The following is an 11,334-nucleotide window of genomic DNA, read 5'->3' as shown; positions in this document are numbered from 1 at the left end:
ATCAGCTCTTTGTTTAATGAAGCAAATCAAAGAGGATAAGTTCTACAGGCAACCCTGCAATTACGACTTAGGAATCAGATGGGGTGGTCTTTGATGGTTCACTTGCTTGTTCTCAGATGAACTACCATCCACAGTTCAAGTGTAATTATACTCCATATTTTGGTAGAATGCCTCAGTGCTTCCTTAAAAGCATTGAAGCAAGTTGTTTCACCAAATTACTTATTTATGTGGAAGTTTTTCTAGGGCCCTATCAGAATGCCTTGAAAACATTAATGAATCTATGCTCAGAAGCACGGAGTGACAGACAGGTGTGATTATCCCTATTTTACAACTGGGTAACAGACAGATGGCAGTTAAGGGAGGGATAGCTCAGTGGTTTGGGCATTGGCCTGCTAAACCAAGGGTTGTGAGTTCAATCCTTGAGGGGGGCCATTTAGGGATTTGGGGCAAAAATGTGTCTGGGGATTTGTCCTGCTTTGAGCAGGGGGTTGGACTAGATGATCTCCTGAAGTCTCTTCCAATACTGAGATTCTATGACTTGTCCAGGGTCACACAGTGAGACCGCACAGCCAGAGCTGAAAATTCAACCCAGCACTTCCACATCTTAACACAGAACCAGCCTTCCTCCACTGTAAGATAGTCACTATGCCATGTGAAGAGGCTATATAAAAAAAAATGTTCAATTTCATGTTAAGATGTCCTCTCCCTACCCCAGCCAAGCAATACATTCCATATTGTAGCTGTCTTTGGAAACTGTCCCTTCCTGGTGAGGGCAAAGGATTATTTGTATGAACTGAACACCAGAGGCCAGATTTTCAAGAGGACTCTGCATCCACAATTGGGGTCTTGATTTTCAAAAGAGCAAAATTCCCATTTTGGCTCCTAAATGAAGTGGCCAGAACTCCCAAGAGGAGCTCTGGGATTCTGAGCACGTCCAGCCACTTACTCAGGAGCCTGCATGGGAACTCCAGGGTGCAAAGGCTTTTTGAAAAATCAGGTCTCAAAAGTCTAGTGTTTTACGTGCTACAGTATCCAGATATTGACCCATTGTTGCATTTGGATATACATTATTTGCACCAGTGCATCAGTCAGGAAGTGGGACTTCTCTACATTTCAATCAGAAAGAATAGCTCCTTTTATTTACATAGCTACATGCCTCTCAAATCTGGCCTGGCCTGGCCAGGCCCTTAACAATATTAGCTACCATGTATATGCTCCCTTCCATGCCTATCTAAACAAATCACTTTCCTGTGTGGATCTTTTTTCTGCCAGACTGTAACACTGATCAAGCCTGGGTCTGAAAATCCTTCCCCAGCTCCGGTGAGAGTCTCAAACTGAAATTTAAGATAATGACAGAGAGGTGAGGGACTGATGCACAAATTTTACCCTCTCCCGTGGCAACCTGAGTTGAGGGCAGGTGCGCAGTGCTGGGTTGACAGTGATAGGGGAAAGGGTGGCTTCCTGGACAGTCACAGTGAACGGTGGATGATAGTAAGGTGGAGTTGATGGCCTCTCAAGAGAGAACATTCAGCCCCACACAGTGACCTCTACCTGGAGACCAGAGGGTGGGAGTGACAAGTGCAGGAAAGGGACTTCTGGCAATATCTGCAGGACTCTGTCATGAAGACAGGGGGTATTAAAAAAAGAGAATGTAACGTTTTCTCCTACTTCTTAACCAGGGTGATTTAGAAAGAAGGTGCATCCATCCCAGGTGTAAATTTTGCACTCCCATTACAATGGAGAGATTTGGTCATGGGAAGCTCTTGTGAAGTGGCAGAGCACAAGCCTTGTCAAAGTCAAACGCATAATCAGAGCACAGGTTCCCTGGGCCACTCCATTTCACATGCTGGTTTGCAAGAGGAACAGCCTTTTGGGATTCTCAGCCAGCAACTGCCTCAGTCTGTGCATTCTCCACCTCTCTCCTTCTTCCCAAAACCTAGGACTCTGTGGGCCCCTGAAGATCAAGCATGTGCACCATCATTTGAGAACCTCTGGCCTAGAGCTTTAGCATCCTTCTAGACACCAACAAAAGAATGCGAGAACAGGCTTCGTTCTCCATGAAAACAGCCCAGTTTCTTTGCTCACCTTGAACGACTTACACCACTCCACCGCTCCAGCTATATTTACTGCACAAACTCCAAGGAGATACTTCACATTGGGGGTTAGGTTTCACAGTTCAGTGGAGTTGCTCGCTATTTGGAAGAGCTGACAGCCCCGTGGTTATGGCGTTCATCTAGAATGTGGGAGACCTGGGTCAGGTCCCTGTTCCATGTGATTCAGAGCAGGGACTTGAACCTGGTTCTCCCACATCCCAGGCATCTGCCCCTGCAGCACAACTACTTATGCTGGGAACCAGGAGGCCCTTGCTTACTTCTCGAGACAGTGCCTATGGTGAATGTGAAGAACTGGAAAGCAAAGTTAAACACTCAAGATGGGGACGGAAAAGGAATGAGGCCCTCTTGAAGCTGAAATTTTTGCTGGAGCAAGTCGCAATTTTAATTTTCTCTCTTACTGCCCAGTTCACTAGCAGCATGATGATGGGCAGGTGGCTTTGCTGTAGCTCTGTGTTACAGATCTAGAAAATCCAGGAAGAGAGAAACTGCAATAGTCCATTTGCTCCCCATGCCAATGGATTCTGGGTAGGTCATGGAGGGATATACTGGCCCAAGACAAGGAGGTGAGGAGGGAGTAGGATGGCTACTTGCTCTACGAGTGCCACCCATCAAGCTGTCCTACACAGTAGCCACTTTCAGGGACCAACACAACTAAGGAAAGCCATGTTCAACTGCCAGGGAAGTACACTCCTCACACATTGATAAATGGATTACTGTCTGATCAATTATAACTTGTTGATTATAACTCAGAAATCAGGATGTTTGCTTTTAATGTGAGATTCATAGACTCTAGGACTGGAAGGGACCTCGAGAGGTCATCGAGTCCAGTCCCCTGCCTTCATGGCAGGACCAAATACTGTCTAGACCATCCCTGATGGACATTTATCTAACCTACTCTTAAATATCTCCAGAGATGGAGATTCCACAACCTCCCTAGGCAATTTATTCCAGTGTTTAACTACCCTGACAGTTAGGAACTTTTTCCTAATGTCCAACCTAAATCTCCCTTGCTGCAGTTTAAGCCCATTGCTTCTTGTTCTATCATTAGAGGCTAAGGTGAACAAGTTTTCTCCCTCCTCCTGATGACACCCTTTTAGATACCTGAAAACTGCTATCATGTCCCCTCTCAGTCTTCTCTTTTCCAAACTAAATAAACCCAATTCTTTCAGCCTTCCTTCATAGGTCATGTTCTCAAGACCTTTAATCATTCTTGTTGCTCTTCTCTGGACCCTCTCCAATTTCTCCACATCTTTCTTGAAATGCGGTGCCCAGAACTGGACACAATACTCCAGTTGAGGCCTAACCAGCGCAGAGTAGAGCGGAAGAATGACTTCTGGTGTCTTGTTTACAACACACCTGTTAATGCATCCCAGAATCACGTTTGCTTTTTTTGCAACAGTATCACACTGTTGACTCATATTTAGCTTGTGGTCCACTATGACCCCTAGATCTCTTTCTGCCATACTCCTTCCTAGACAGTCTCTTCCCATTCTGTATGTGTGAAACTGATTGTTCCTTCCTAAGTGGAGCACTTTGCATTTGTCTTTATTGAACTTCATCCGGTTTACCTCAGACCATTTCTCCAATTTGTCCAGATCATTTTGAATTTTGACCCTGTCCTCCAAAGCAGTTGCAATCCCTCCCAGTTTGGTATGGGGAGATGCATCCTTGTACCATGGCAAAGGTCATCCTGTGATTAAAGTAAACAAGTCTGAGCTGCTTCCAGTAACACTCTACTGAAATTAGCCAGACATTTGTCCACTGACCTTCGGATGATCTTACCTCCTGCCATATTTAAAAGAGCTGGTTAAATAGAGACCCGCCTTCAGTGATGACCTTCTGATGCTTACAAGGAAGGCAAAAACACACCTAATTGTGCTATATAGTAGACAAGAGAAAAACCTCCTTACTGAGCCTCTGCAGCAGTCAGCCTAGGCCCCGAAGTCTGATCTCCCCTATTATCAGTAGCATAGATTTTTAAAAGAGCTGACCAGGAATCTTCTGATCTAATATTTTTCACAAGGTCTGGTTTCCACAGACACAAAGTCTTCCTTGGGAAAATGTTGGTTTGAATGAATTTTTTTTTTTTTTTGATTTTCCAGCAAAAAAATCCCCTCACCTCTACCTGAGCCACCATGGAGAGACTCACACCTCATTCTAAACTATGCACCAGGCTGCCTGGCATGACTGCACCTCCCATGATGGACTGGCCTCTCTGAGTTGCCAGGATGCATTGTGGGAGGTGTAACATGGCAGAGCAGTCCAGCCCTTAGAGGAGAATGGCAGCACGAGGTACCATGGTTCAGGTGGATCCAGACTGAAGTTGAATGGATCCAAAATTAAATGTTTCAACTTCGGTCGAGAAACCAAAAATGGGATGTTTCAATTTGGGAATCTCATAATGTCTCATTTTGATTGAAATGCATTGGTGTTTCTGAATCCTTAGTTTCTGAATTTTACAGAACCTTTTGTTCCACACAAAGTTTTGATATTTTAAGTTTTTGGCCCTATTCAGAACACAAATATTGGAATATGAGAATTTCTTCTGGGATGGAAGTTCCATCTTTTGATGTGTTCCAGTAGCTAATAGTCAGAAAATTATCCAGACCATCACAAAAATCCAGCCAGCGTTTGCATGATCTCTTGAGACAGCAAATTCTACAGACTGTCCAAGAGGTAATTGAAAGAAGGGAGAACAACAAAGCTGACATCATTCACAGTGCGCTCGGGAATAACTACTGGGAACTAAGCTTTTATGGCAGGTATATTTCCAACAGACACTTTCCAAATAGAATAATTCTTGGTTTAAATCCTTATCCATTAAAACGTCCCCCACATAATTCCCAATGAGGAAAATTAAGGATTTGACAGGAATTTGTAATCTGCTATTCCAATTGTCCAAGATATCCTGTGATTGGTTTTTTTTTTATATATTATATATATATATATACACACACACACACACACACACACACACACACTCACTTTTTAAAGACCACATATACTAGTCAAGGAAACAGCTACTAAAAAAGTTATTTAAAAAAAAATATGGCCTTCTCCATTCCACAAAGCAGGCCTGTCTAATGAAACACTGAGGGAATAATGAATTAATATTTCATATGTGTTGATAAAGAGTTGAGAGTGCTTCAGTTACTTAGTAAGCATTCTCTCTCGGCCCCCAGATAGTTTAATGAGTGCCTGAGAAGCTGTGGTAAGCAATGATGAGGCGTGAGGAAATCCCTACCTACCTGCACTATTGAGCCACTTACCAAGCTGAATAGATCTTTGTCCTCGATATTTCACTTAGGCTCAGAGTTTAGACTCTGAATAAATGGTAACAGCTCCTTATTAACTTCTAGGATGGTAGTGCTTTCAGGCTGACTGCACACTGGCCTTTGGCATTGCAGCTAGCCACAGCTTTATTATAGTGGAGAACAAGATTCTAACATTTGATGTTGAGATTCAAACCATGGAGCTGTAGAAAATATTCATGCTGAACCTCAAATGCAGACAGCTTTAGCCTCGATACCTGGATTTGAAAGTCTCTCTGGAAGTCAATTAAGTCAAAGAGGGATGGAGCATGGATTCAAAATGAAGGAGAGGCATTTGACGTCAGATTTATAACCAAACACACACTGGCCATTTGACTTTGAGACACTTCAAACCAAACTTAGTTAAGATAGCAAACCCCTTCACAAAGGCCACATGGGTCTAATTTGAGAAACATGCAGCCCAGATATAAAGAGAAAGATCATTCATCTACGGCAAGTGAAAGAGTGACAGCTTCACAAAACTCAGATCCTTCACCCAAAGGGCATATGAGAATATTTTGATATGCATGAGTTTGCATCTCATGTTTCACTGTGTTTTGGATTAGAAAAATGCAAAACCTTAAAGAGACATTTTAGTTGCAACCTGGTTTCATATTAATATTAGAACCCATGAGCTGTCTTACTTTCACTTGAAATTTCAGCCCATATTAGCAACTCTTTGAATGAACAAAGAGTGAGCTTTAAACTCTGTACCAAAACATGAAACTACAAATTTCAACCACAGAGAATAAATACAGTCAGCATTTCAGAGCATTGCAAGAATTCTGTTTCCTTACTGAATACACATTTTTTTTTACGTCTCATCTCAATATACTGAGCCATTTGGGATTACAAAGTCTGTTGCTTTAAAAAATAACAACTATGTCTTAGGCTCTCTTATTTCTACCCCTGATTTTGGTTAAGGAAAATACTTCTATCAACTTCATAACTGGGTTTGCAGAGATACTTGTCAGGAGAATGCAGTATTAAATTGGTTTCATATCTATGGTACACTTAAAGGGTTAAGAATGATGTATAAATGTTATAAGCATGTCATAACCACCACTGTATGTTATAGATGGCTTTAAACATCAGCAGGTGTTGTAAAACTAACTGATTAAACATTAAAACATCTTAATTTATTAATCCTTTATAAACTATTTACAAATGCAACCTGGAGACACAGTGTGATTCTTCAATCAAATGTAATTGTTCTAAAAAATAAAAACTAGCCACAACCAAATCATAAATAAAAAAATTTATATGGAATTCCAGTACAAATACCCATGGCTTAAATTTGCAGAATTTTTAGTATAAAAAGTAATTTTGCATAACATTTCCATGAAAAAGCTGTGTAACAAAAAATGTTGTCCAACAGAGTAATTATAGTTGAAGATTTACACAGATTAGTATTTCACTTGAAACTTTATCGGAAGCATCAGTAGAAAAGGCAAAGCTTCATTTGTGCCCTCTTTAGAAATGTAGCCTTAACATTTCAAGACTGACTTGTTGGTTTGTGGATCTCTCCCTTTTTGGATGCTCATGTTGAGGCACTTTCAGGGGGTCTGATTTCCAGAACATGCTGAGCACCAGCCTCTGAAAAGTAAGTCTCTAAACTGGTAATCCAAAATCACTAGGCACCCTTTGAAAGTGTGCCCTCCCCATCAGCAGATCTTACCAGCGTTAATGGTGCTACATTTACTCAAACCATTTCAGCTAATTGTGTGAACAACAGCTTCTTTTCAAAGACAATTTGTCTATATTCCAAACGCAAGGACAAATTCTACTTCTGTAAAAATGAATCAAAACAGAGAACGGAGGTGATGAGATGACAAACAGTCTTCTCAGTTGGCACAAATGAGAGGTATTAATCCTTTAAATAACCCAGAAACACAGACAATGCTAAAACTGCAAGTCTAATACTGACGTAAACATTTCCATACTATGCTAACATGACTTAAGGTTAAGAAGACATTTTTCAGTGAAAAGGTACAAGCCCTCCATATATTATTCTGGACTGACACTGCTGTTATTGCACGGTTATCACATTAATCATTAAGGAGAAATTTGCCCTTTATAATGCCACCTGTTACTTAAGCCGAACAGTAGATTTTCTCCACGAGCCGCTACTGTTTTATTGCAAGTCTACTTGACAAAGGAACATGACATTCTTAAAGCTGAAGAGGTCTTATTAATGTCTGTACAGCACTTTGAGAAGTGATGTGTTCTATAAATACAATAATCAGACCCACTGTATTGCAAATGGAGTTGAAGTACAAGAGATCAAATGTCATACCAAAGTTAGCACTAATCTTCCTTATTAGTGGGAGTGTGGAAATAAAGGGGCCACTATATATGGGGCCTGATGTTTGAAACACCTTAAAATGAATGTATCATCACTCAGAGTGGCATGAGTCCTACTTTCTTTATGTCCCTTCATCTACAACAGAACTGAGGTTTCATGTCTTCTTTGGACTTCGGTTTTTCCTGAACACTTTCTACAGCCCAAACCTGAAATGTGACACGCTCCTTCACTTCAATGGGAGTTACTTGAACAGAAGGGACTCCAGAAATTAGCTTATGTAATTTAAGTATTTTGTTGTTTCTCATGACATCTTGTAATCCCTGCGTCTTGTATGGCAATAAGCTTGTTATATAATTTGCTAAAATCTTAGTTAATGCAGACAGAGGTGTAACTCTTTGCAAGATTAATAGATTTTTCAACACCCATATGTCAAGATTTTCAAAAACAGGTGCCTGATCTCCTTTATGCTCAAGAGTTCAGTGAAGTTACACCTGCTTTACACTTGTACAACAGACCAGAATCAGGTCCTATGACTGTAGGATTTATATTCGATTAGCAAATGTTGTACATTTGGAAACATTTAAAAAACAGCGAACTACAGTAAGTTAGACTGCTTTCTGCTAAATAAAATCTTTGCATTAACAGTAAAACAACTCCCAAGACAGATGTAAACTGGCCCTGTCAAGACTGATTGTCTCCAAGAAATCATCTTTGTGCACTGGTAATATCCCTTTTCTAACACAAGGGGACAACCATATTAATCTCACAGAATACTCCTTTTCTCACAAAAGGAAATGAAGAGACTAATGCTAGACGGCCGGGTTTATGCAATATGGTAATTAAATATGCAATAAGAAAGATGGAAACCGCCTTTCTGCTTCTTATTGTGCAATCTGGATCAGCATGCTGCCAAAGTGGGAATGTACAGGATTATCCTTCAGATATTCATTCACTTAAATGGGATATGGTTATTAAAAAAAAATTCTTAATATAAGTCATGCCAACTAGAATGAATAAAATGCAGACTTCTTGAATAAACTTGACAGCATGAGGTGTTGCCAGTAGATTAGCTAATGAGCCATTTCCACTTTGTGCAATTTGATACATGCATATCTATGTAGACAAAAGACAGCTGTGTAACCAAAAACTATTTCTTTAATTTCCTGATGTGTTTTTTCCCCCACTACTTCCGTCATTAAAGCCAGCGCACTAGAGGTGAAACCATAAGTGGTTTTTCAGTTAATATTGCTAAAGCAGTTCTCACTGCCAACTACTCTGGGCTGGAAACAGCAAAAAAAACACTGAAGTTCTCTGTATATGACTAGCTTGTATTGGTAAGAAATATGGCATTTACTGTCTTAGACACAAATACTTCTCACTGCAATATCTTAAAGGAAAAAGGCTACACTTCGGCAAAAATTCCTTGCTCTCACTAAACCATTTCCCTTCCAACCTCCAAGGTTCAAACATGTCATTTTAAGCATCTAGTTGTTTATGTTCCATAGCCGACAGTTTTTGATGATCTAAACCCCTTAAATGATTAAAATCACCAGCTGATATAAACCTGACTTGTGCACTATACCTTTGAATAATCAACAGCTGAGATGCTTTGGGTGCTCCTCAAGCATAGAATAAAACTAGTCACTGTTATAATATTATGGTATAGTTCCAAAATAACTATTCAGCAGGGGAAAAAAAGAAAAAAAGCAACATAATGAAGGTGCTTCAGTTGAGCTGATGAACGCAAAATCAAAAAACACAAAGCTGTTTTAATGAAAGACAATTAAGGTGTCTCTGTCTGCTGTTTTATGATATGCCTGATGTTATTATGGCATTTAAGGAACATATTCAGACAGAAAGAAAAGGAAGTCAAGATTCCTGCTAAGCTACTTCTTGTTAATGTAGGTTTGTGAATTCAAATTCTCTTGCCTCATCTTGCTTAGAGCAGTGTCTATAAAGGAGCACAAGCATCTCATTACCAAGTCTTTCATCCCAGTGGTCATGTGCCCTGGCCCCTAAGTCTCTAAGTAGATCAAATCATACTTATTTTGATTGTCATGGCTAACTGAATATATAAAGGCGTGCTTATAAAAATGAGAGTCTATGAGCGAATATTGGCTTAGAAAAAAGAAAGAAGCCAACTGATGAAGAGCAAAAGGTTTTGCTTTACGTAAACACAAATTACAAATCAAGTGTTTGGCTTCAGCTGCAGACCAAAAGGGCCCCAGATATTTCTTTGGTCCGAGTTTATGGAAAACACCAAGGAAACTATAGTCCATTGTCAGCCACCTGGCTTTTACGTTGCCTTACTGAGCTTTGGGTCTCCGAATCAGCTGGATGTTGTTCACAGATGTCTTCTGTCTCTTCTGTCCCTGATCCTTCATCAACGGCAGAGTCCTCCTCTTCTGAGCCATCCTCACTTGAATTGGCCTCTTCACTTGATCTGGCTCCATCTTCCCCATCTGAAATGTCCTTCTTTTCCTCGATAGCCTCTTCTAACTCATTTGCTGAAAACTCTTCTTCAGCTTCTTCCACCTCTTCTACTGCTGTAAGCTCTGCATTCTCCTTTTCAATCAACTCTACTGAAACAAAATACAAATTGAAAATGTTTAAATCATAGGGCAACTCATCTGCTACAGCCTCTCTTCTAGTTACTACACTACCCCAAGAGTGCAAAAATTGCAAAATATTGTTTATGAAAAAATCCTCAGTGTAATTCTAATGTAGCATTATCTTCTCATTTTATTATTTTACTCTGTTTCTCTGTACCTAGGTATAATTTCCACCCTCCTATAATTGGTCTGTCTTATTATTAGGAAAATATTTGTTTTCATTTTGTTCCTAACGGATTACAAGTGAACAGTAGCTCAATTTTATTTAGTTCTTTGAATGTCCACCATCATCCTAAAAGTGTTAGCAGGAACATAAGCAGCTCTGGGAATATTTTTTGTTAGGTAATTGCAGCTACAGAGCCAATCTAGCAAACACAAAAAGCACATATTTGTGTAAATCTGTCATAAATATGCTATTCCTATTGTTTCTCAGAGTGACAAATGTCTTAATATTACATGAAATATATTCTCCACAAGTTTTAAAATTTGGCCAAAGTGGTACCTAATTACTTGGCAGTATCATTTTAAATGATGCATTTGAGACACCCAGTTCATTATTTTCAATACTCCTGAACCAAACACAAAAACCTACCAACAAACATTACAGAGATATTTATGATTCCATAAATCGTATCCATAAATACAAATCCATTTCTTTACCTCCAGGTGTCAGTACAACTATGTCAAGATAAGATTCGTGGAATATGGTGCTCCAGAATCAAACCTAAACCTAGACACCATTAATGATTAAATACTCATTGGGGACTGAGATTTTTGGTTTGCGCCCACTGCTACCACCATTACTTTTGTAGAGTGGAACCTTACTGCAAGAATCTTCACACTGACAAGGTGGCAGGACTGTCTCCTTTATAAAAACATATACAGTAGATTCTACTTATTAGCAACCCCTTGGTTGCCAGCAAAAAGTTGCTATTATCTGGCATTTGTCAATAAGTGGAAGGCAGGTTTGCAAGGCTGCAACCAGTGAAGAA

At 40.0% G+C, this 11,334-nt stretch overlaps 1 protein-coding gene across 1 annotated transcript in view; it reads right to left on the bottom strand.

The window, feature by feature from the left end:
• Positions 1–6,668: 6,668 nt before the first annotated feature.
• TMX4 (thioredoxin related transmembrane protein 4) overlaps positions 6,669–11,334 on the bottom strand; it is a 62,433-nt gene continuing 57,767 nt past the window's right edge. Inside the window, exon 9 of the mRNA XM_075063492.1 lies at positions 6,669–10,312. Within this exon, the coding sequence (XP_074919593.1) occupies positions 9,999–10,312 (314 nt within the window). The 3' untranslated portion in view covers positions 6,669–9,998. The remainder of the gene's footprint in view (positions 10,313–11,334) is intronic.

Source organism: Chelonoidis abingdonii, chromosome 3 (genome assembly GCF_003597395.2).
Source record: "Chelonoidis abingdonii isolate Lonesome George chromosome 3, CheloAbing_2.0, whole genome shotgun sequence".
NCBI lineage: Eukaryota > Metazoa > Chordata > Testudines > Testudinidae > Chelonoidis > Chelonoidis abingdonii.
This window is presented reverse-complemented; position numbering and strand designations above follow the sequence as displayed.